At 42.4% G+C, this 23,078-nt stretch overlaps 1 protein-coding gene across 3 annotated transcripts in view; it reads left to right on the forward strand.

The window, feature by feature from the left end:
• The first annotated feature begins 3,762 nt into the window (after positions 1-3,762).
• Positions 3,763-23,078, forward strand: part of pkn1b (protein kinase N1b) — a 33,337-nt gene continuing 14,021 nt past the window's right edge. Inside the window, exons 1-2 of one of the 3 annotated variants that reach the window (XM_047572296.1) lie at positions 3,763-4,278; positions 22,734-23,028. In XM_047572296.1, coding sequence (XP_047428252.1) covers positions 4,255-4,278; positions 22,734-23,028 — 319 coding nt within the window. In that variant the 5' untranslated portion in view covers positions 3,763-4,254. Of the gene's footprint in view, positions 4,279-18,313; positions 18,475-19,215; positions 19,563-22,733; positions 23,029-23,078 lie in introns of those variants that run through there. The other 2 variants (XM_047572295.1, XM_047572294.1) reach the window with 2 other exon arrangements.

Below are 23,078 nucleotides of genomic sequence, written 5' to 3' on the forward strand. Positions count from 1 at the left end.
CTTGGGTTGTAGCCTGAAAACACACCCCTCCAACCCGCACAACCACCAGTTAGTCAGCGCACTTGTGACTCCGCTGCACAACCAGGTTTTCACGGACCTAATAGAGCCGTCAGTCACGGTGGACGAGAAGAAGGCCGCCCTTGTCCCGGGTCGGGGGGTGGTGGTGGTGGCCGAGAGAGTAGTCGTCGTTGTCTTCCCTCTCACATTCCACAGTTGTAGCCTCATTTCCTGGGTCGGCCGGCATTCAGGGAGTCTCCGAGGTTACAGATGATGTCATGGTCGGGGAGAAAGAAAGGAGTAGGTTGAGCCGAGACAATGTGCCGCTCTGGAAAGGCACCCAGTTGGCGCTGTGGAGATGTGAAGGTGGAGATAAGGGGGGGGGTGGGGGGCAGGCGAGCGCCGCCGTGATTAATGCATCTTTTGTCTTGAGAGTCTACAAACTTTCCTCTTATTTAAAAGCCATATCTTGTGTGTTTTGTGCAGTATATCTGAAACATTTTTTTATGCTGAGGTTTACTTGCCAGTTCAGTAGGTACAAAGGTAAAAGTCCATTCTAGTATAACAATCAATATTAGCTTCATGAGAGTTATGGTCTTCAGCGTTTTTATTTAGAATAACTAAGAGAGTTGTTGATTCAACTTTTCACTTTGGAGACTGTGGTTTTTAGTACTGCTGTACCGTGTTCCTAATATTCTGACTACCTCATTTTAGTCTGTGTTTAATTCAATACACTCAGTGCAGGACCGATGCATTAGAATGCATTTATTTCCACGAGTGTACCTAATGTTTTGGCAATTGAGTTTAAATCATATCAATAACTGATTTTACATGCGTTGAGTGGAGAGACAAAAGCACCTGTTTCCCTTCTTTGTGTCTGAACGAGGCAGGCGATGTCAGTCTGAGATTATAGAAAATAAGAGACAACACCGCCACCTGTTGGCCGCATGAGGGAAACACTGACCCAGTTTTTACAGAAAAAAAAATCCTCCAGATCTGTGTTTACTATTATAATTATTATAAGCCTTTAATTTTATGCACTGCAACTGTTGGTGAAATGCACATTTTCTATGGGTCTGAAAAGTTTCAAGAGATTAAAACAAACAGTTGCCAAATAAATACATTTACTTGAAAAGTATAGTAAAGTATAGTTTTCTAAATTATTTATACCGCAGATAAAAGCTACGTGGCCACTACTGTTGTATGCTGCCATATTATCATATCATAAAGGTTTTATCACAACAATAGAATAATAACAATAATAATGCTGCATGTTTTTGTGAGTATAGCCTATCTATTTATGCATCATCTGTATATTATTTTAATAAAGTCTCCAGTGCCTCGATTCCCTTTGTTTTTGTGCCCCTATGCTATCAACTTTTATGAAACTGAAACTTTCTGTGGTGTTGTGCCAGTGGTCAAAACATTATAAACATGTGAAAAGTCACTCATTCAAGCGTTAAATAAAATTTCTTGACTGAACATTATGGGTGCGTACTTGTGTTCTTAGCGCTTGTGTCAGATTCTAGAAACCATTTCAGACAATTTACAGAGTACAGAGTTTGTTTAAAGGATGTAAAGGGAGAGAAGTGTTTTTAGAGCAGATTTAAAGAAGGATAATGACAGATATTGTCCGTGTACTTCCTTGTGATATTTTGGTAACACAGCAGGGAAAAAAAGTCCTGGGGAAATCCAGTATTCAAATATTGCAAGTCATCATCTTATCTTTTCAGGATTTGGTTTGTGGTGCATCTCGGCTTGTCACCAACACTTAACATAATAATATTTCCATTTTATTCTAATTTATATATAAATATATACTCTTCAATTCTCAGAATACACATTACTTTTGTGATGCTGTTTCTAAAATTACAAATAAAGTATCTGATAAAAATAAATTGTTGACGCTTTAAACTTTTCCAATCCACGCCCCTTTTTATAGGTCCCCGCCTTCTCTCTCTGATTGGTCAATTCCGAGGGCCTGAGTAGGCTCCGCCCTTTAGTGCAGGAGGAACCGCCAACACTTTAGAACTTCAGAAGATACAAGTAGAGGGAAAATTTGGTGCAAGACACTTTAAAACACAACGTCGATTTTTCATTCCATGTGATATTTTCAAAGATTTGACACTTTAAGATCATACGTGTGTCATGTAGACTTAGACCGACTTTATTCATCCACAAGGAGAATTGCTTATAAGAAGTTTATTTAGTTTTTGAATATTGTCAAATGGGGGAAATGAGGTTTAATACACGTTAAACTCTCGACTTTAATCCTAAATGACCATTTAAAATGGTCTGGTTTTGGGGCCACTGTTTCATTCGCAGTGAAAATAATGAATGAGAGTGTGTGAGTTTGAGTTCGATACAATGGTCATATTGTTGCTGCAGCCATCTTATGGAAAATTGCTCTCGGAGGAATAATGCTTTCATTCATCCACCTGCAGAGCTGGGCTTCCTCTCGGTTAAAACCATTTGACACCAGAAAGGATCCAATGCAAGAGTTTGATTTACAGACTTCCTCACTGTCATGTTAAAATGTGATCAACAGGTCTCGGTTTGGAGCAGGAGGGCGCTCATCTGTCGCAGCAGTCTGCGCCTAAACACAACTGCGTCAAGTTGCGCAAGTACACCCGGAAAAGGAGCACACATTTCAAAATAAAAGCCCATACAGCTCTTCCTCCAAAAACACCTAATGATGGTCATATAACTATTAAAAATAACCTTAGAGGTCAAAGTTCCTCGAAACAAAATACTACTAATTTTAAATATACATATAAGATGGTATATCTGGTGCAAATGCAGCAAATTTGCAAAGCTAGTGCCCCAATAAATAAATTGATTGTATTATTAGCTTACATTAGACTTTTAAAATAACATTTTTAAATGTAATTAAATTTGCTTTCTGACTTCTGTAATGTCAGCTGGGATGTTAGCTAGCCTCAGCCCAGCTGACCTGATACAAGTTTGCTAGCAAAGTTAGCTTCCCTGTAAGTCATTTAATGTGTGATGAATGCTTTGAATTGAAAATACATTTATTATGGTTAATGTTATTTAATTTATTGTAGTCACTACTTCGTTTTAGTATTATTCTTATTTAACTGATTATGTTAATTAAAAACAGGCATCTATCTATGTGAGGCCTACAAATAAGTTGGTAACTTTGTAAAAATACATGAATATATAAATATTGTAGGTTTATTTGAACAGTCCAATCCCTTTTATGCTTGTTTCAGTTGTGTCTGAAAACAAATTGAGGCTGACAATGAGCAGCTTGTTGTCAGTAACCAAGGCTTTACTAGCTATCCACTATGGTATAAGTGTGTTTGCAATTTAAACATAACATTATCCATACAGGTCTTTACAACAACAGGGAGATTCTAGGTAACATTTCCCCTGAATAAATACATAAATAAATAGATAAAAATCTCAATTATTCCATTCATATTGAAGGCTTTGCTAATTTAATTTTTACAACTTCTGCAATGTTAGCTAGCTTCTTAAGAACATTTTAATTGACTTGCTAATGAACAATAAGCCTGCTGTAAAAGGTTTTCTCTCAACATTTTAACAAGCTTGACTGAAAAGAAAAGAGTGTAGTTGTGGTGTTGACTGGATTAAACTAGAGACAGAGACTGTGGTGGTGTCTGTATTTAAGCGCTAAATGGAAGGTTTGTTTTGAAGGCATGTAACCGGAAGTCGTACTAATTCACTACATTTATCCCCTCCTCCTCGTCGTCGTCGTCCTCCTCCTCCTCCTCCTCCTCCTCCCAGTAGCATCACTCACCGGCTCTCAGCTTTCCGCAGAGCCGAGCAGGAGTGCACCGCCACGGGGGAACCATGGCCTCAGCTCCCTCCAGAAAGCGGAGCGTGTTGGTGTTTTGGTGAATCCCGGCGTGTCTCGGGTTTCCTCACGGTTTTATTTTTTTATTATTTTTATTTTTCCCCCTCCTCCCCTGATGATGAGAGGAAAGAAGCCAGGACAGGACACTGCGTGATGCAGACCAGAGTCCAAGAGTTGACATCCTGCAGCCTGGAGGTGATGGTCTCCACCTGCTCCTCTGTTGTTGCACCGCGTTTGATTTTAGCTGCGTTTGCATCAAACCGCGCCTCCACACGGACTATTAGACGTTTTTAATTCACCTGACAGGACGACCGCTTGCATTTAGCCACCTGAGGACTTCGGCTGCAGTTTCTACAATGATCCGAGTGCTGTAAAGTGACATAAACATTAAGAGGAGTCTGCTACTTGGCCGCATCATGGCCAATAACAACGAGTTACACGTGAGTTTACTACATTTTCTCTTACACTGCGGAAGCTGTTAATAGATTTCTTTACATTTTTAATAAGGGGATAGCTTGACTTGGTGAATTTGGAAATAACATCCATAAAGTTTTGGTATTGACTAGAGCCGATTTCAAAATTAAAGCAGCACAGACTGCAGTTCGGGAAAAGAAGCTACTATTCCTGTTATACAACCCGTTTAATCTTAAATCTGGCTACGTTTACATGGCCACTACTTTAATAATCAGATTTTTTTTTATTTTATTCTATTATTTATTTATTTTATTTTTTTTAAAAAAGCCTCAATCAGAACAGACTGACCAGATCAGAAGGGGGGTTCAATCAGATTGAGAGGGGTCGTGTACAGGTAAACATGAGCTCATAATAACCATGTAAACACTTGCCCCACGTGGGGTAAACATTAGGTGAATTGTTTCCATCAGGGTAATAAAACAACAAGTTCAAGGGAGGTTCAAACAAATAGCAGAATCATCTTCTGTTGATTAAATTAAATGTTGTAGCTTTACTATTGTTAATAAAGTTCTATATAGTGATTTATATTTACACGTATGTTAACACATACATCTAATCAGATAACTTTGCTTTGTGTAAACTGCTTCAACTAATAATTGAAAAAATACTCAGCATGTAAAACAAATATAAACAAAGGAAATAAAATAGTTTTCAGATTAGTTTTCAGATCATTGGTTAATCCCACTGATTTAACTGTTGGTGGCATGCTGCATAATAAAAAAAAAACACCACACACACACATTATGACAGTTGAGATTCAATTGAGATGATTTCCTACTTGTGGCTCAGTAGTTCCTCTCAGGTGGAGTCAGGTGGGTGTCAGTTGGCTTACATTCACGCTGGTGTCAGTTCAGCACAGGACACACTGAGAGAAAATGTTAAAAATTAAAGGCCGAGTTCAGCTGCTCTCTTGCCTGGAGCCGGAGTTACAGTCTGTGGTAACTAACCTCCACCACAAGGTTAAACTTCCGTAGAGATCATGTGCAGTTTATTTTTTTCTAAATATAAAACGCCGGGACCGAAGTTCACAAAAGATTTTGTGATTGATGTACGACAGCAGGTAATTACAACCACAAACCGCTTGTGTTTCCTGCTTCGACTTACACTTGTGAACCCGTGTGTGTTCAGTTTCACACGTGTCATTCCTAAAGAAAGAAATATTTTAACCTGCTGTCCATTGTTTTCATCGCAGGTCAGCTTAGTCAAAGTGTTGAATCATTTGTTGTGAGTGAAACCTCCTCTTTGACATTTAATAGTTTCCCCGAATCGGAACATCTCCTCAGTGTTTCCTGGAAAGCTGCACTGCCCTATGAGGGCATGGCGAACAGCAACAGCAGCCGCAGCTAAAGTAGGATACAGTGAATCATCACCTTCACAGGTTTGTCATGGAGGAAGGAAAGGATTAAGCCTCAGTCTTTAAATAAAATGCAAATTATAATTATGGAAGTTATGAAATAGAGAATGGAGAAACCATAGATACTAATGTAACCACAGGTTCGATGAGTTTCCTGTTTCTGGACGTCAGGTAGAATAAAAGTGAATCTAACAAGAAAAGAAAAACTTCTGATAGGGATGTCCACTACCTAATCCTTATTATTTAACATTGAGTATCAGCTGATCCTTGTATTCTGAGAGATCATCTTTGAAGCTAAGCGGCCTGATAGAGCTACTTTTAGTTGGGGCTAGGAAGCTAGGAAGCTAGGAGAAACTACTATTAGTTGGGAGGCTAGGAAGCTAGGATCAGGTACTATTAGCTGAGAGGCTAGGAAGCTAGGATCAGCTACTATTAGCTGGGAGGCTAAGAAGCTAGGATCAGCTACTATTAGCTGGGAGGCTAGAAAGCTAGGAGGAGCTACTATTAGCTGGGAGGCAAGGACGCTATGAGTAGCTACTATTAGCTAGGAGACAAGGAAGCACGGAGGAGCTGCTATTAGCTGGTAGGCTATGTAACTAGGAGTAGCTACTGTTAGTTGGGAGACAAGGAAGCAAGGAGGAGCTACTATTAGCTGGAAAGCAAAGAAGCTAGAAGTGACATTATTAGCTGGGAGGCTAGGAAGCTAGGAGGACATACTTTTAGCTGAGAGGCTGGGAAGCTAGGAAGGGATGTTATTAGCTGTGAGGCTAGGCAGCCAGGAAGAGATATTATCAGCTGGGAGGCTAGGAAGTTAGGATGAACTACTATTAGCTGGAAGGCTAGGAGGCTTGGATTAGCTACTATTAGCTGGGAGGCAAGGAGGAGTTACTGTTAGCTGGTAGGCTTTCAAGCTAGGAGGAGCTACTGTTAGCTGCGAGTCTGGAATGCTAGGAGGAGCTACTATTAGCTGGGAGGCAAGTAAGCAAGGAGGAGCTACTGTTAGCTGGTAGGCTTTGAAGCTAGGAGAAGCTACTATGAGCTGGTAGTCTAAACACCTAGGAGAAGACACTATTAGCTGGAAGGCAAACGGCCATTCATTTCAACGGCACGCAAACTGGCTGAAAAGTTGCTGACAGGTCCAACTGTGGGTGATACAGCACAAGAAAAATGTTAAAATGTTGCTACAACAATTTAACGTTAGAAAATTTGAAATAGACGCAGCAAGGTGGATGTTGTTAACAGTTTTGAATCTCGAGTAAGGTTCAACCTCCAAAAATATGGAACGCTGCAGTTCCCATAATAAACTTTTACGGCCACCTGATTGAATTCATAACACCTCGATGATTGCCTGAGCTGCCGCTGAGCAGTTTCTGCCCAGCGTGATGAGTTCAGCCTCCTTCTGTGACAATGACGAAGGGCTCAGTCATCATGACTGCGGGCCAGCAGGCCGGCAGACGGGGAGGGCCGGCTGATTGAGACCGAGGGAGGCCATGTTAGTAATGATGATAGGCTGAACCTGTCAGAGTGGACCAAGGCATGCCGATGATTGTGCTCGTTTAATCGCTGCTTTCTTCCTTTAATCTCTGCTCACAGAAACTGATGCAACACTCTTAACATTGGAGGTCACGAATGCGGAAATGACCCCTCTTTTCCTCCCCACCCCCCATCCTCTTTTTAAAAGCACATTATGACCAAACTCGCAGAAAGACATCGCTTGTGTAAACGTAGCTTAACTACTAGAGCTTTTCTGCCTGTCTCATTCTTGTTGCCACTCCTGGGTTCATCAATTAGCTGCCTGTTATCTCTTGGCCCACCCGCCCCTTCAAATGGCTGTACGGAAATGTAAATCAAGCCTCCTGCTGAGGAGCCGATAACATAAAATACCCTTTGAGGTAGCCCTAGACTCTGCGGCCGTCCTCTCATGAATTCTTTATTTCTGTTGGTTTCCTGTAGTTATTATCTGTAGGAGCAAGTGCGAGGAGACGCAGCTGCTTCTTCTGTCAGGGACACAGAGCAAATTACTTTTTTATTGATCCAGAGTGGAAGCAACTTCTTTAATGGCACCCGAACACATCAAGAATACGTACACTGCAAGTCCTGTTGACAGAAATCCACCTTTAGGTACCTGTAGTCACATGCATCTGTACATGCCACCACCCAAGATCTGATCTCATTATTGCGCTCTGTATGCAGATAAACACTGGTATAATTTACAGCGGATTAAAACAGCTACTGTCTCTAAAGAATCTCTACTTACTGCTGTTTCAGAACCACGAACATATCAGCATCTGCTTAATTGTTGATCAGCCAATCAATAATTATAATACTAATTTTATTAGTGTAGCAGTGAAGTTACAGTGCGTGTGAAAGTTTTCAATTATAATCTGAGATCTGGGTGGTGATCAACAAATAAATAATAACATGTGTGTTTTTCAGTGAGTGAGAAAGACTTCACAGCTTGTCCCAAAATATGTATCATCTCCCCAAGTCATGACGCAATAAACAGCTGCTTGTTGTTCCGATACAGTGGCAGCTGCTGTTAAACTGAGATTGGATCTGAAATGCTGTCTGGGGACACATGTGGGGATGAGGTGTGACCGCAGGTACTTTAAACTGGTGACTTGTGATTGGATTGCCCGGGTCGGTCAGGTGTAAATGAAGGTCTGAACGTGGTCTGAGCGAACAGGTCTCAAGCTGACCGGTTGTGTTCAGATCACTTAGGAAACTGCGTGCCAAGTCTGAACAGGGCCCCAGGAGTGCTATAATAACTGAGATCATCTGTTGGTGGTCTCACATGCAATATAGGACAGACTGATGTCTTGCAACACATTCACAGTAATGCCTCCAGCTGCCACTGCTATGGATAATAGGATTATGAGACTGTGGACTTCATTCTGTCTCTGACCTCCTAGGAGGGTAGCATTAGGGCCCTCAGCCACCCACACAGGACCAAACACACCAGGATATACCACCCCCCAACATCCAGTTGCTCCAACCTCAATCCAGGATTACACTGTGTATGCCGATAAAAATCTGTCTAACAGACACAACCGTAGACAAGCTCATGACTGCTGCATGTCAGCTTTGATGCACTGATGGGACGCCTTAATTTGGGGGTGTCAAACATACGGGCCTCGGACCAAAATTGGCCCTCCAGAGGGTCCAGTCTGGCTCGCGTGATGAATTTGGAAAGTATCCAGTGGACTTCTTTGCACTAAAACAAAGGAAAGATTTATTTATAGGTTATGTATGTGAACTAAAATGCCTGTCTCCAGTACTAACATCTCTCATTAGTGTGCAATACCAATTAGTGCCAGGGAGGAATATAATAAATGCCCCTGTAGAGAATCAGAAGAATGTCAAATATCCTTTCCGACTTAGAGCCGTGTCTTTCTGTTTCACTCTAAATGCTGTCCCTCCTGACCATTTTCAGTCAGCTGACCGGTCAAAACACCAGCTGTTGTCTCCCTATGCCAGTCACCCACCAGCTTTTCAGAGGATTAGTTATCACTGATACCAAACCAGAAGATGGAAAGGGTAAAGAAAGACTCAAAGGATACTAAACGGTCTGTTCGCACTCGCATGTTCAGCTTTGTTGTGTCCCTTTTTCTAAGCTGGTTTTAAGACTATCTTGCAGCTTTAAGGGATTGGGCTTTTTACATGATGAAAGAATGTGTTGCAAATGAAGACAAGTTGGAAAATGGATTTACCAATAAGCTTGTTATGAATTGCACATGGAAACAATAACGGTCATTAATGGGAAGTTCACCGAGTAGGGAAGCCATGTAGAAGGCATGTGTTTGGTTGCTAAAGTTGTTTTGTAATGCCAGCAGAGGAAACTGAGGTTCAAGTTGTGAAATTGCTTAGACTGTGGTTTTTGATCTGGGTTTGTCACTCAAGAAACATTAGCAAAGGTTCAAGAGAAAGGGGATGTCCTATTTTGATTCAGTGTCCTACAGTGCGTAGTTAAAGTTAGAGTTTGGAACTTTTAAACATAAACGAACGTCTACTACATTCAAGCCCTTGTTGAACGAGATCACACACCGCTGACTTAGATTCAGATATGTATATGATATAATATGTTGTACTCAACATTAATCCGGTTTGTCGAAACTACACACAGCAGGTTTGTGATTGGTCCTAATTTTACAGGAAATTTGGATTTCAAATTTTAAAGCAGGAAATAATTCAAATTAAAAATCCATTTATGATAACCTATTCACCCGACGGTTTACCTTTTAAAGGCGTATCTGATAAAGTGTTTGGTTATGGTGGTTTGTGGTTGTTCTCACTGTGACTGACTTAAATTGCTACACAAACACAAGCAAACCGACCTGGGGGACCAACCTGACTTTAACCCTAAACCCAGGGGAAAACTCTCCTAGTTTAGAAATAGCAAACCAGGTGCGAATTCAGCCTCAACTAATCACCTGCAGGTGTTTGTAGCAACATTCCTGGGCTGCTGCACAATTAGCAATGCAATTTACATCAACTGGTAATTACTGTTATACATAGATGAAGATGAAAGATGAACTAAGGTAGATAGGGTTTGGTAAGAAAAAGAAACCAAAGTTATTTCTGTAATTCCGGGTTCTATGAGTGCGTTCTTTGCGTCATTCAAGAAGAATAAAACTGAATGAAATTAAATGAATTTAGCAAGAAAAGATTAGTTTGTGATAGGGTCTTGATCAATTTGCCCCCTGATCTGATCCTAATAATTTAATACTGAGTTGCTCCTTCATGTAGCTGCTCTAGAGCGTTTGGTCATATCATGATCTCCATTGGGTGGTGGGGGGTTTTCCCAAATATCAAGTGGTTGTAAATGCTCAAATAAAAAAAAAAGATCCATAGCACTTTAGTTGCTCGTGGTATTATTTTCTCAGCTGCTGTTTCTAAAAACCGACCACTGTTATTTTATTGTTATTTTTTTTTGAGCTGCCATTGAATCACTGATTGTCCCTGAGTAACAGAAATACCTCAAATTATACTTCAGTCCAATTTCAGGAGGAAACCGAAGTAGCGAGAAAGAGCAGCTGTTTGACCTGATTGTGGTTACACCTGAGGCTTTGAGATGAGCCCGCCACCGTGCAGAGGTCATGTGATAGCCTGTCGTTGTGGGGTGGTGTTGGGTTTAAGGGGCGCACGCAGCTGAAGCTTCCTGGGAACAGTGGTGCACCGTGCGATGAGGCCGCTCTCAACAGTGGACTTCTGTCCTGTCAACCCAGAGGCATTAAATTAAAGGCAAGTCTGTCTGTGGTAGTAGCAGGGTAGCCTGACAACAAATCTCCCCCTCCCCTTCAAAGTGTAACCTAAACTGCAGCTATTGTTGTTATTAAAGTCTCTGAGGCTGATTTGGTGGAACAGTTGGATAATGAGGCACAAATAGCAGTCAGGTGCCATTGTTAGTAGTTCTTTTTCCACCCACCATCAACAATTCACAGGATATGATGAAAGTTGTAACTGGAGGAATATAAATAGTATCTAATGAATTGGATGCAGCGCCCAGAGAGAGAACGAGAGAAAGTTCTGATGAGATTTGTGGATGATAGTTTTGGTAATGCGATAGTGGACTGGACAATCTAGGACTTCTATAATCCTTGTATGAGAAGGCTCTCAGTCCGTACAAGGAGAAACAAGAGGAACTGGACTCTTGTAGAGGTTCTTTAAGACATTTCACCACCCATCAGGTCTAAAAGACTGGTCATAATGTTATGCCTGATTGTTGTATGTGTTGAGATATGACGTATGTCACATATGTCTAGCAACTGTGTCCAATTGTTCCGGTTTGCTGTGTTGCCTTCAAGTTGACATTAGTGCTAGAGATCGACCGATATGGATTTTTTTAGGGCCGATACCAGCCTTGGCCGATAGCTGATATGTGCTGCCGTTTCTGATGCTGCTTTTTCGCCCTCTGTTTACATGATAAACATTTTAAACAAGTCTCAGTTTAACCAAAAACATAACATTTATTGAAATTTAATATTTAACGCCCTTATGTACTCTACTAGTGGGGGAGGGGTGATGTATGGGCTGCACGGGTCCACAGCGTCTCCAGCAGCACAGGACTGCCTGTGGATGCGTCCGTGTGTCAATCTTGCCGGGAAAAAAAAATCGGTTGACCTCTAATTAGTACTGTTTGCTATCAACCCTCTTCATGTCATCAAACGTTTTTAATCTGTCACTTGCTACAACTGGATTTCATTAACATTTCATGGCCTCTTGTCTTCTTTGTCTATTCCTGTGTGTCCACCGCTTTACTGGAAACAAACCCACCAGAAACCGTCCCACAGACCCAGATTGTTTTCCCAAAACCAAGCCAGACTTTGCCCAACGTGACATTCTCCTCCAATACTACGTTTATTTTAAGTTATACTCATAAATTCTGTCCCTCTGCTCCAAATACTCTCTAGAACACAAAATGTGCATTAATCCTAGGGTTCAAACCACCCCCTCAACAAATGTATTATTAACTGTTTCAGTGCTGTTTTTAGACTTAACTTCCACCTCAGTGCAAACTGTGGGGAAAACCTCCTGGTTAAGTGCCGATGAGCTCCTACTTTCTTACTAATAGGGGTTTTATTAGCCATTATACTGTAATTAAGATAAGACAGATCTATACGCATTTACACTGTGTTTTTCCTCGTCTTGTGAGTGCCGCATTGTCGTAATCAACAACATCAGTAAAGAGGGATAATCGGTTAAATGATGGAATGCACTTTTTATCCCTCTTTCAGCCCTTTAGCCATAATCATTTTTAATCTTCCTTGTCCATTACCATCATGCCCCATGCTCCACCATTTCATTACACTGTGGTGCTCTTTCTGCCTCACTGTATCCCCTGCTAACTGCTACTGCATAGTGCAGTGACGAGTTCCAGGGGAAAGAGGCTGTGGGATGACATCTTAATAACCGCAGATTTAAGCGCCTTTTTGTGGTTTGACCGTCAAATTTCCTGTGGACATCCGAGCATGATTTACACAACATCTGAGTTTGGATTTGTCCCAAGGAGCGGGGGACATAGTAAAGGATCAAATCCTGTAGCCGTTGTAGCTCATTCATGTTTTAGGCTGTCAGGGAGGTTTTAGGGCTTAGATATGGAACATCCATGAGGGAACCCAACACTGAATCTCCTTTAATCCGTCTGCTGCAAAGTTACTTCCTGTTACTTGGTGTTACTGTACTTGTGAAGAAGTAGGCACATCTCCTAATCTGAGGCCTTCTCTAACCCTCACTGCCTAAGCTCAAAATTAAGATAACATGAACTTGACAAAACTACAGATCCTATAATGACCACTAGTTGTCTTCAACAATGGAAATGAGCATGTGTGCATCCTTGTCTAATACTGTTTTTTTATTTTATTTTATTTAACTTCCTCGTTTAAATTATTTGAAGCCTTAAACTTGTGCATAATTAAAGGCTTTGGCTGCTTTGTGTGACATCACTTGTCCCCCTTAGTTCCACTCACGCTCCACCTCTTTGACCATTTCTGAATTATTCAGGAGTTTAGAGGAGTAAGGCACTGCCAAGATGGCGGCGATGGGGGACGTCACACTGAGCTTCAAAACCCCTTCGTGTTCATGTCATAGAAAAAGTTTTATGACGTGACAGCTGGGCTAAAGTGAAGCCAAAGCAAGCAGAGCTCCCCCTGGTGACTGGCTAAAAAACACGTCAAAGCCATTGTTTTAATTCATAATTTGACGCTATAAAAACAGGATGAGATACCATGACAGACAGCTGTGATTGACCGTTGCCACTGCCACGTATGAACGCGAGAGTAAAAATAACCGTTAGTATGAGTGGCCGTGCAGATAGCTGCGCTAACCTTTGCGTATTTTTAAGTTAACAACCTTTGTTTGGTGAGATTGTAAGTGAATTGATGTCATTAACTAGCTAGCTGAAACAACACACAAAAAAAACAGAAATCAGTAGTTAGTATTTGCAAAGTCTGAATCCAAGATGGTGCTTGCTTTAAAAACAATAAAATAAAATAAAATAAAATAAGTGCAGTGTATAGTCATCTCAGAAAGGACTTCACCATTGACTGTTTATACTATGGACAAAGCCATCATGATGTCACCCATTGGATTCTGAACCTCGAAAATGAATCCTGAAGTCGGCGGAGCCTGCGGTCGCCATGTTGGATGCACCCACACTCAGATATTCCAAATATGGACATGGGGGTGGTGCTGGGGCGGAGCTAAAACAGTCTGGACCTTGAGACCCATCCACCTAACTCCCTAAGCGCGAACACACTTAATTATGCAGAATTTTAAACCTTAATAAGAAATAAATGAATGAGTTAGAAAAACATTCACCTCCCGTACGGTTGTCATGAGTAGTGAAATAAACCATGGAGACCAAAATGTTTTTGTGTACCAGGCTGTAGACGTGTTGAATATTGCTGTAAAGTTGGGCTTTTTAACAGACCTGGAGGTTGCTGCCTGGGCTGCACAGACTCTGGCTTCAAACTTGCAAGATGCCGCTGCCTGTATCACAGATATTTTAGCCTCAGTTTGACCAAAGGAAGGAAGTGGAGTCTTGAGTTGGCTGCAGAAAAATCTAAACGAGCGTCTATGTGTGCAGATCTGTCCAGAGCTCCATTCAGGTTTCAGACTACCGAGACCCTGTTCATGTTGGCTCACTTGTGACCTTCCCTATTTTTCATTTTACACATTTATTTAACAGATTTCTATGTTTTTGCCAAATGTGGAAAACCCCAGAGCATGACTGTGGTTGAATCCCCACTGACTGTAAAGCCCTGAAGTGCCTTGTGAGTCTCCTCTGACTAACGCCCTCATAGGGCTTGACTGTTGTAGGCCAACAACTTTGTTTGCTGCCTTTTTACATGCAGGTGGTGCTCATTGGAGCATCCAGAGAAACGTTATGTCTGATGAATTTAGCTCCAAATGTCTTCCAAGCACGTCACTGTCTGCACATTTGTGCCTGAATAGATTTCATTGAGAAGACCACTCAGAATTCTTTTCATTTCGCCAAATTTAGGATTGTTTCACACTCGTTCTCCTGTCTTGTTTTTATTTTGTTAAGCCTCTGTTACATGCTTGTCAGAGGCAGATTAAGTGCGTGGACTGTGGAGCTTTTCTCATCGGGGGTTTATGCCGTTTTATTCCTCAAAAGCCTGAACAGAGCCACTGTTTGTTGTTGGAGTGCTCACAAAGCACAAAGGCGGGAACGCAAACACATAAAGCATTTGCTGAAGTCTCTTGAGGAGATAGACTCTTTCACAAAGATGCCATTCATGCTGATGTGCTCCTCCCCAGCTGTGGAGCGGACATTGCTGCGGACAGATGTGCACTCAAGCACGCACAAGACGCTCTTTCTCACCTAACTCTCGGCACAGTTTCCCCCGTGTTTGCTCAGGCTGGGAGAATCGCCTCGCCTCTCGTGCCTGTGACGTTTTCACGGAGCGCTTGGAGAACAGCGGACACGCATGCGGTCATTCTGCACTTTGCAGAACGGCGAAAGGAGATTTGGCAACAGAATTTCCCTGGAATATGAGGGATTTTAGGGATTAACGGGCAGCACACACACAGGCCAAGGTACACTCTGTAAGCTGTTAACTCATTCATAGAGGACTAGAGCTGAAATCATCGTTTAGACCTGAACAGCTGGGAATTTGTTCCGAGTGAAAGCTGCACAGATGTAGCATTTCACTTCGATGACGGAATCATATTTTGTAATTGAGCCACTCGGTTTGGATCCTTTAGTGTAGTCCTACACTTCCCATAATGCTGCAGTGCTTGATGTCATTTTCCATCACTGCCTCTTTGCAGGGTAACACCCGTAATAATTTTTCGGCTCTTGGAGTTCCTTCAGATTGTCAGTTTGGTTCTGGACTATAAAATAAAAGCAGATAAATAAAAGTTACCAAATTCTACTTACAAAATCAATTTACCTTTAATATATATATAAAAAGGGGAAACAGTTAGTCTGCTGCTGTGAACCCCAGAAGGTTCTTAGTCCGTGGGAAAAGTTACAGCGATGAAAACATGGCTGTCATGGCTCTCAGTTGAATATTTATTTGAAAATTATACCATGTTTGGAGAGAGGAAGCAGATAATCCTCTTATTCTTTGAGGACTTTTAACAACCAAAAATTATTATATATTTTTTGTTAAAGTTACCTGGCAACCAGAAGAATAATAATCTTAATGTCAAATCAGCATAACAGCTGCTTTACAAGGACATAAACATCTGCAACTTATTAAAATCTCAGTTAAGGGGATACAGAGTTGGATAAGAGACAAAAAGCGGTTTTAAATCGGTCCAGGCCTTGTCCTAATCCGGCAGAGCAACTGTTAGCTTTAGCTTAGCATAGGCCTTGCAATGTAAAGTTGCTAATTAGCCAGTTGTTCGCAAAAGTGGTAAATAAACTCAAGAATTTTCCTAATTTCTTCTTAGTGACCTGTACATTCAAATCGAGTACAAATATCAATGCAGTTAACACGAAGGCATTACCTGGAGCAGATAGGCACCGCAAAGCACCTGAAAACCAGTCGTGCTGGTGTGTTGACGGAAGTTGGGGGTTTTCAGGTGCTGCGTGGTGTCTATCTTAGAGGTGGGTGATCCCTTTAAAACTAGGAAAAACTCTCTGATAAAATTATGTTTTAGGTGGAGATTTAAAGAGAATCACACTGACATGTGAATAGTATCAATTGTCTCATCAAACACCGAGCAGGAAAACAAACTCTAAATGTCAAACTTTGAATGAGGCGTTAAAATGACTCTGCTCAGTGGAAGTAGTAAAAGTGCGGCGGCGTCCTGATGTTAACTCTCCAGTCAGATTTCCCTCTGATCTCTTGACATGATAAGAGGCAGCATTTCCTCCTGTTAGTGCACTCAACATCCAGCTGACATCGCCTTACAACGCTCTTTCATTCATTATCCACCAGATACACTACATTAGTGTCTGTTTTCTCGTGTGCGCGCTTGTCAGTGTGCGTTACTTCTGTTTTTCGTTTGAGAGCGACTGCTTTATTTCATCTCCAGGGTAGGAGAGTGGTTTATATGAGATTAATTGCAATTCACTGTCGGCCCCCGCCTCCCTCTTCTCTAAACAACCCCGCCCCTACCCCCTTTTTACCCCAGATTTCTGAATGAAGCTGTGTGCAGACATGGGGGCGTGAGGAGAATTTAAAGTTTGGGTCCTTTCTGAAAATCTGTGTGACGCAACTCCAAGGTGCATGGAGGACGGAAAGAAACATGTAGTAGTAAAAAGAAATCCCTTTATTAAGCAAGGGTAGCATACGCTGTAGAAAAAAGTGACTAAGATTGCTCTATCTCCACTAGTTCCAAAGAAATGTTGTATGATGCATTGTACAGTCAACTCTGTTCCCATTGAGCTAATCTTGGTGCATTGTTTAAGCTGGCTGGTAAATTACAGTAATTCATTTGCAATAAAAAAACTCATTAACAAAAAACTGCTCCCTCAGATTCCCGTAAATAGCAACTGCCAGTCATCATGATGTCACTTCCTGTTTTTTCAGAGTCAAACAACTAACTAAAAGAAAACATAAAACGTCTTAAAGGACGTCCCACTTACAAGGATTAATTTTTGATGGGTTGTCATGGCGTCCTATTTTTATTCAGTCTGTGGTCAGGGTATCACAGCGCAAACAACATTTTTAGTCGTGTGTCTTTAGCAACACATTCTGGTTCCTCCACTAGAGTCGGATCCTGAGGCGTTCCCTCCAGTGAATCTACCCTGGGGTAGATCCTCACCAGATGCTCAGACCACCTCTACCTGCCCCCTTTTTGCCTGCGGGCCCTGACCAACCTCTGGTCAATAAAACAACAAAAATTGAAGATATGAATCCTTAACCTAAACAGCCTCTGACATCCAAACCAAAAATCCCCTCACACTGAAGCTCATATCATGGCTTTAAGTTGAACTCAGTTCTTGTAATAAACATGTTTTCACTTCCAGTAACTTCCTGGAAATCCCAATACCAAAAAAAACGTGTCCGTGCAATGCCTCATCTGGGGAACATCTATTAAATTATTATCATCCATAATGTGATCATTACAATCAGGCTGAAAGTCCGCTCCCGAGCCTCATCATTATTATTGAATTGTAGGTGAATGAAATTTCCCTTCCTCTACTCCAATAAGAAGGACTTAATCTCTATTTTTAGATGCAGGTGAGTGAAAAAAAATAAATGACTAACCCCCAACGAGCCATTAAAACTTAATCAAACCGATGGATTTCCTTCTGTGAACCAGAAACGTGTGGACAGCGCACGACCTGATGGGAAATGAGACTGAAATATAACTATAATCGTATAAAGAGAGAAAAATGCATGCAGGAAAACAACTGGAGAGTATAACAAATGAAACTGTTAAGTTTGGTTCTAGTTAAATTTATCATACGCAGCGTGGAGTAAGGGGATTTATCCAAACCTAAAGCTTATTGAATTTCACTGTTTGCGTTTGTTTGAGTCAAAGCCTAACCAGGTGAACCGGGTTTGGCTGTAACTTTAAGAGCTGAACATGTGAAGTGATGTGATCTTAGTTCCTGATACTGTGGTCAGTACAGTTTTAGCTACGGCATCTGTTTCACACACAATGAGTGACACGGTTTCAGGCTAACGACGGGCACAGCAGCAGCCTTCCTTCAACTTTCTAGATTCTTTTTCTTTTGTTTCTTTTTAAGTTTCTGTGGAATCAATATAAACTATGACATCTCTGCCTTATCTGGGAAGGTGACAGACGGTATGGATGCATGGGGGCTGCTCTCTCTGCAGCCGCCGGTCCACGTCGCAAAGAAAGCGACGAGAGCCACGACTGCTCGGTAAGGAAGCATTTCAGCACCTGCTCACGGGTGTGAAGCGCGCAGAGCGTCTGGTGTTTGATCAGATTTATGTGGATCAGGAGTGCGTTTCGCACGCGTTGGCTTAACTTCATCTTATTTCACTTCCTTTTATCGCTTTCCTCTATCTGTTTACTATCGTGCTGCGTGTGTCATATTGTGCTGGCACCGTTGAAGAGTGTGATCCACAGAGGACCATCTGCCGCCGCCGCTAGAGCTCAGGAGGTCAGTGACCCTCCGCTGCCGAGTGTCTGAGTCAGATAAACTCATGGCCTGCTCGTCTTCCACTGACAGAATTCGGACAGACGTGAGGACGTCTATAGAAACGGCAGCAGGGATGTCTGATCTCTGCTTGCCCACATCCCAGAAGTGACGCTTGTGTACTTGGTGTGAAGTAAAATCAGAACTGAATTTCTTTGATTTAAATGTCGTTCACTCTTTATGCCAGAGTGCCCTTTGACCACTTCTTCCTCCTCTTAACTTTGCACTTTCTTCTGCATAAGTTGAACGTTTCTGCACATGCATTAAAAGTGCATTGACTGCCACGTGCACAAACAGCCCGCATCCAAGTAGACGGCCCCATGGTCGACTCAAACGTGACCACATTCTCTTCGTGACAGCCTGTCTCTCGGCTTTGGTAGCAGGAAGCGGAGTGACTGCGAGCTCTCTCACTTACAAAACCACCCCATCTGTACAAAGTGCATGACGCCTCGGTCTCTATCTGGCAAAGAGCAGAACAGGAAGCAGCGAGGTGGGGCCGAGCCTCCGCTGTTTTCTCTTCCTCTCCTCCGCCTCGATCACTCGCTCCAGATTTAGACCGGCTTCTGATTCCTGGCGGGAAGGACATCCTGGATTTTGAGGGGGTCAGGAATAGCGCTGGGTGTTTGGCACTGCTGTGAGCGTGGTAGTGTGTGTGGTGAGGGACAGTAGGGTAGGGTAGGGGAGGGGCCCCCGGGACCGAAGCAAGAGTAAGGCCAAAGATGGCCAGTGAGGATGCACTGGAGGACCTGCAGGGGGAACAACCGGTTGAATCCCTGGTACCCACCGAGCTGACGGACATTGAGTGTTCGGTAGGCACCATAGCCACTCTCTTTCCATCCACACCTCTGGCTCCCTCTCTCTTCTCTCAGCTTCCTCGTTCACTTCCTGTAAAAACATCTCCTATGTGACAGTGAATTGCTTGTGAGTTTTAATTCCTGTCGGCCGTCGTGATTTCGCCCGTCTTACACCTCGCTTCCGGACGGTCTTTGTCGTAAAACACCAGGGATCGAGTTGTATTGTGTTGAACACGAGTGCGTCAGAGCACAAACTCTCCCTTCCTGTCTTTCACAGTTTGGTGCAAGCTCTCTTCTTCTAAAAGAAAAAAAAAATGGCTGCTGTGACTTTTCAGGCCCGCAACACACACCAAGAACGATCTCCTGCATATATATGCACGTCCCAAACACCGTCGTCTCTGCTCGTGGTCCACGCTGCAATGACACGTTTGAACCGTGCTGTGACCTTGTTCTTGTTTGCAAAAAGCGTTCAGCGGCATTGCCTCTGAAGTTTCAAGCAGACGTAAAATGGCATTAAAGCAAAAAAAAAAATAAAGCCCTCGGCCTGTGCCATGTGGTGTTGTTGGCCGCATTGGACTCGGCCTGACTTTGTTGCTGTGGTGCATTGTGTTGCAGATGGATTATGGCTTTAACGAGAACAGAGCTATGGCCTCGGCTTGCATGTAGCTGGATGGATGCAGGGACCTAAGAAGTTGTAATCAGATCTGCTAAGCTGGACGGCTCGCTGCGCAGCGCAGCAAAAGGCCCCCTGTAGCCGAGGGGAGGGGGCTGTCTGCACAGTCGATATAATGTCACAACAATAAATTAATGATCCACCAATTAATGAGTGGATTGACACAGACAGGAGTCAGGGTTGTGACGCATTGAACGCTCATTAAAGATGGACCCGTCTGTCTCTACTGGTGTTAGTGAGATGTTTAGGTTATTTTGTCCTGACGTCGAGACGGTTTCTCGTCACCAAAAATCACTTTGAGGTCGATATTTTCGTGGCTTACTCATTCGTGTGATGCGACATTTTTATTCTTCTCATATTTCCCATAAAGAAAGCGAAACAGAAACACATAAAATGTTTGTGCTTCCCCATGACATGAACTTGATGGACCTTTTGACATTTGTGTTCCCTACTGACCGGCCTACGAACGTTTATACAACTTGTATTTTAACCAGCTTGCCTCTGAGTTTACATTTCTTTTGCAAAGCGGATGCCCTTTAGCTTAGCATGCTAAAATGCCACCAATTTCCCCTCAGCGCTTCTTTTCTTTTGTGCTGAGTCATCATCAGCGTAGGAGAGGAGAGCAGCTGCTGGCAGCTGTCGCCATGTCACGGATGCAGTTTGAATCACAGCTCAGAATCAAATTCGTTGTAGCACAAATAACAGAAAGCAGCTGTTTACTGCCTCATACGTGCATGTTATGGGTGTTATCTGTACTCAATCCATGTTTTCATTTCACAAATTTCAATTTTAAAAACTACATGTTGATTGAAACTGAAAGTTTTTGCCTGCTGTAGATGTGACAATTATGAAAGTCAAGTCAACATTTACTCAGTAATGTAAATCATTAATCAATAACAGTAAATAATGCCCCCAAAGACAAACTTTGTCAGCATACTGCAACATTTGTTGTATTCGTTGCACTTGCTACATGATTTATTTTTATGCGGTCCTCCATGCAAGTTCCATGTGTCTGCGTTCAAATGATGTTGTGTTTCCATGCCCTCTGGTGTTATCAAGAGGCGTTTGTTAGGATGGCGAGTATTCATTTTATAAATACGAATACGAACTGTTTCCACATTTCCTCCTTCGTAACTTACCCAGTTGCTAACATGCTAAACTGTTAGCCTTGGCTGCCTCTAGACGCCACCAGTTGCCTAGCCGCGATGTTCTCGCTAACAGCTTTGCACAGCTAGCAAAGTCTCCATGGTTACGGCTAAAAAGTGACAGATGAACATGGAGATTAGCAGCATTGGTTTGAATCGTAGGCTTTAATAGCATCTAAATTGTGAAATTTATGGGAAAAAAAAGGTGAAGAGCTGTCGTACGATTGCGTGTACCAACAGAAACGTAGTCAAGCTTCTGTGAGCTCAGAGTGGCCGCTAGCATTTCAGCTTTTCCGCATTAACCACTCCCACCTCCAATTTCCGACCAATCACAGAACAGTAACCAGACAACACACGAGAAAAAAGTTCTGCCCGGTTGATGTGTCGAGAAGCAAAACTTCTCGCTTGTCGTGGAGGATGTGGCTGCATTTAAAGGTCCTTGCTCAGTTTACATTGACAGTGAATGGAGATGAGTTTTGTTTTTGTTAAACATCTGGAAGGACTTTAAAGCTGAACTGTTCAAAAGACCTGTGCGTTTATCATTCCTGCTTGTTTGTTTCTACTTATTTTCCTTTTTATTTGCAGGGTACAATGAATTGCTACAACTCCATTTTAGATTCTGCTCGCTTTCCACGTGTTGTTGTTGCTGCTTTAATCACTTCCTGATTTTTCAATCTACGATGTCTCAATAACAGAACGTGCATTTCTTAATCACCGGTCATCATTAACACGTTTTTTTTGACTAATAAATATATTCAAATTTAAACTTTAAAACACAGGTTTTATTAACTTCTAGCAATTTATGGACAAGAGACATGCAGTATGATTTAAAATTAGTATAAACTGATCTGCCTCTTCAATCGAGTTTGTTTACACACTAAGACAAAAAGTTGTTCTATGTGTACACGTACTTTGTGTTTACTTGTGACCGATCCAGAAGCAGACGAGACCCCGATTGATTTTATTCTGCATTAATGTTGTTCTAATCTGCTGTAATCTGGTTAGTGTTGATCAGTAGGAGAGCTGATGTGAGCACTCAGCTCTTTAGCGCTTAAGTGATGCCTTTGCTTTGATGCCGCTTCACAGTTTCAGCTTGGTCAGTTTAACACGTTACTGTTTGTGTCTTTGTTGAATTTTCGAGAAAGGGGGACTTTGCAACCTCAGCCCAACCGCTCTCAGTTGGAGGTGTCACGACGTGTGGTTTCTCTTTCAGCATAAACTCAACAGTCCACCTCATACACAGTTGGCTCAACAAAGCACTTTCTTTTCATTATAACCTTCAGGGCACATAACATGACTTCTTTACATAGTCTACCTCCTCATTTTCCTGTTGAGCCTTCTCCTCAGTCATATCATTTCCTCCTTCAGAATGATCCAGACTCTGTGCTCCAGCAGCTCGGTCTGGACCAAAACTCTGACTTCTCCGACTCCAGCGTGCAGCAGCGCCTGGACGAGCACCGCGAGAGGATCCGCAGGGAGATCCGCAAGGAGCTGAAGATCAAGGAAGGTGCAGAGAACCTGCGCAGGGCCACGACCGACAAGAGGAATGCCCAGCAGGTGGATTCTCAGCTCCGCAGCTCCAAACGCAAGCTGGAGTCCCTCCAAGCTCAGCTCCAGGAGCTGGATGCACATATTGTGGTCAAAGGTCCTGATGAGAACAAAGGTATAGTATCATTACTTGCATGTTACCACTATTTGGTCCAGTAATCAATT

This window comes from Mugil cephalus, chromosome 20 (genome assembly GCF_022458985.1).
Source record: "Mugil cephalus isolate CIBA_MC_2020 chromosome 20, CIBA_Mcephalus_1.1, whole genome shotgun sequence".
Classification (NCBI taxonomy): domain Eukaryota; kingdom Metazoa; phylum Chordata; class Actinopteri; order Mugiliformes; family Mugilidae; genus Mugil; species Mugil cephalus.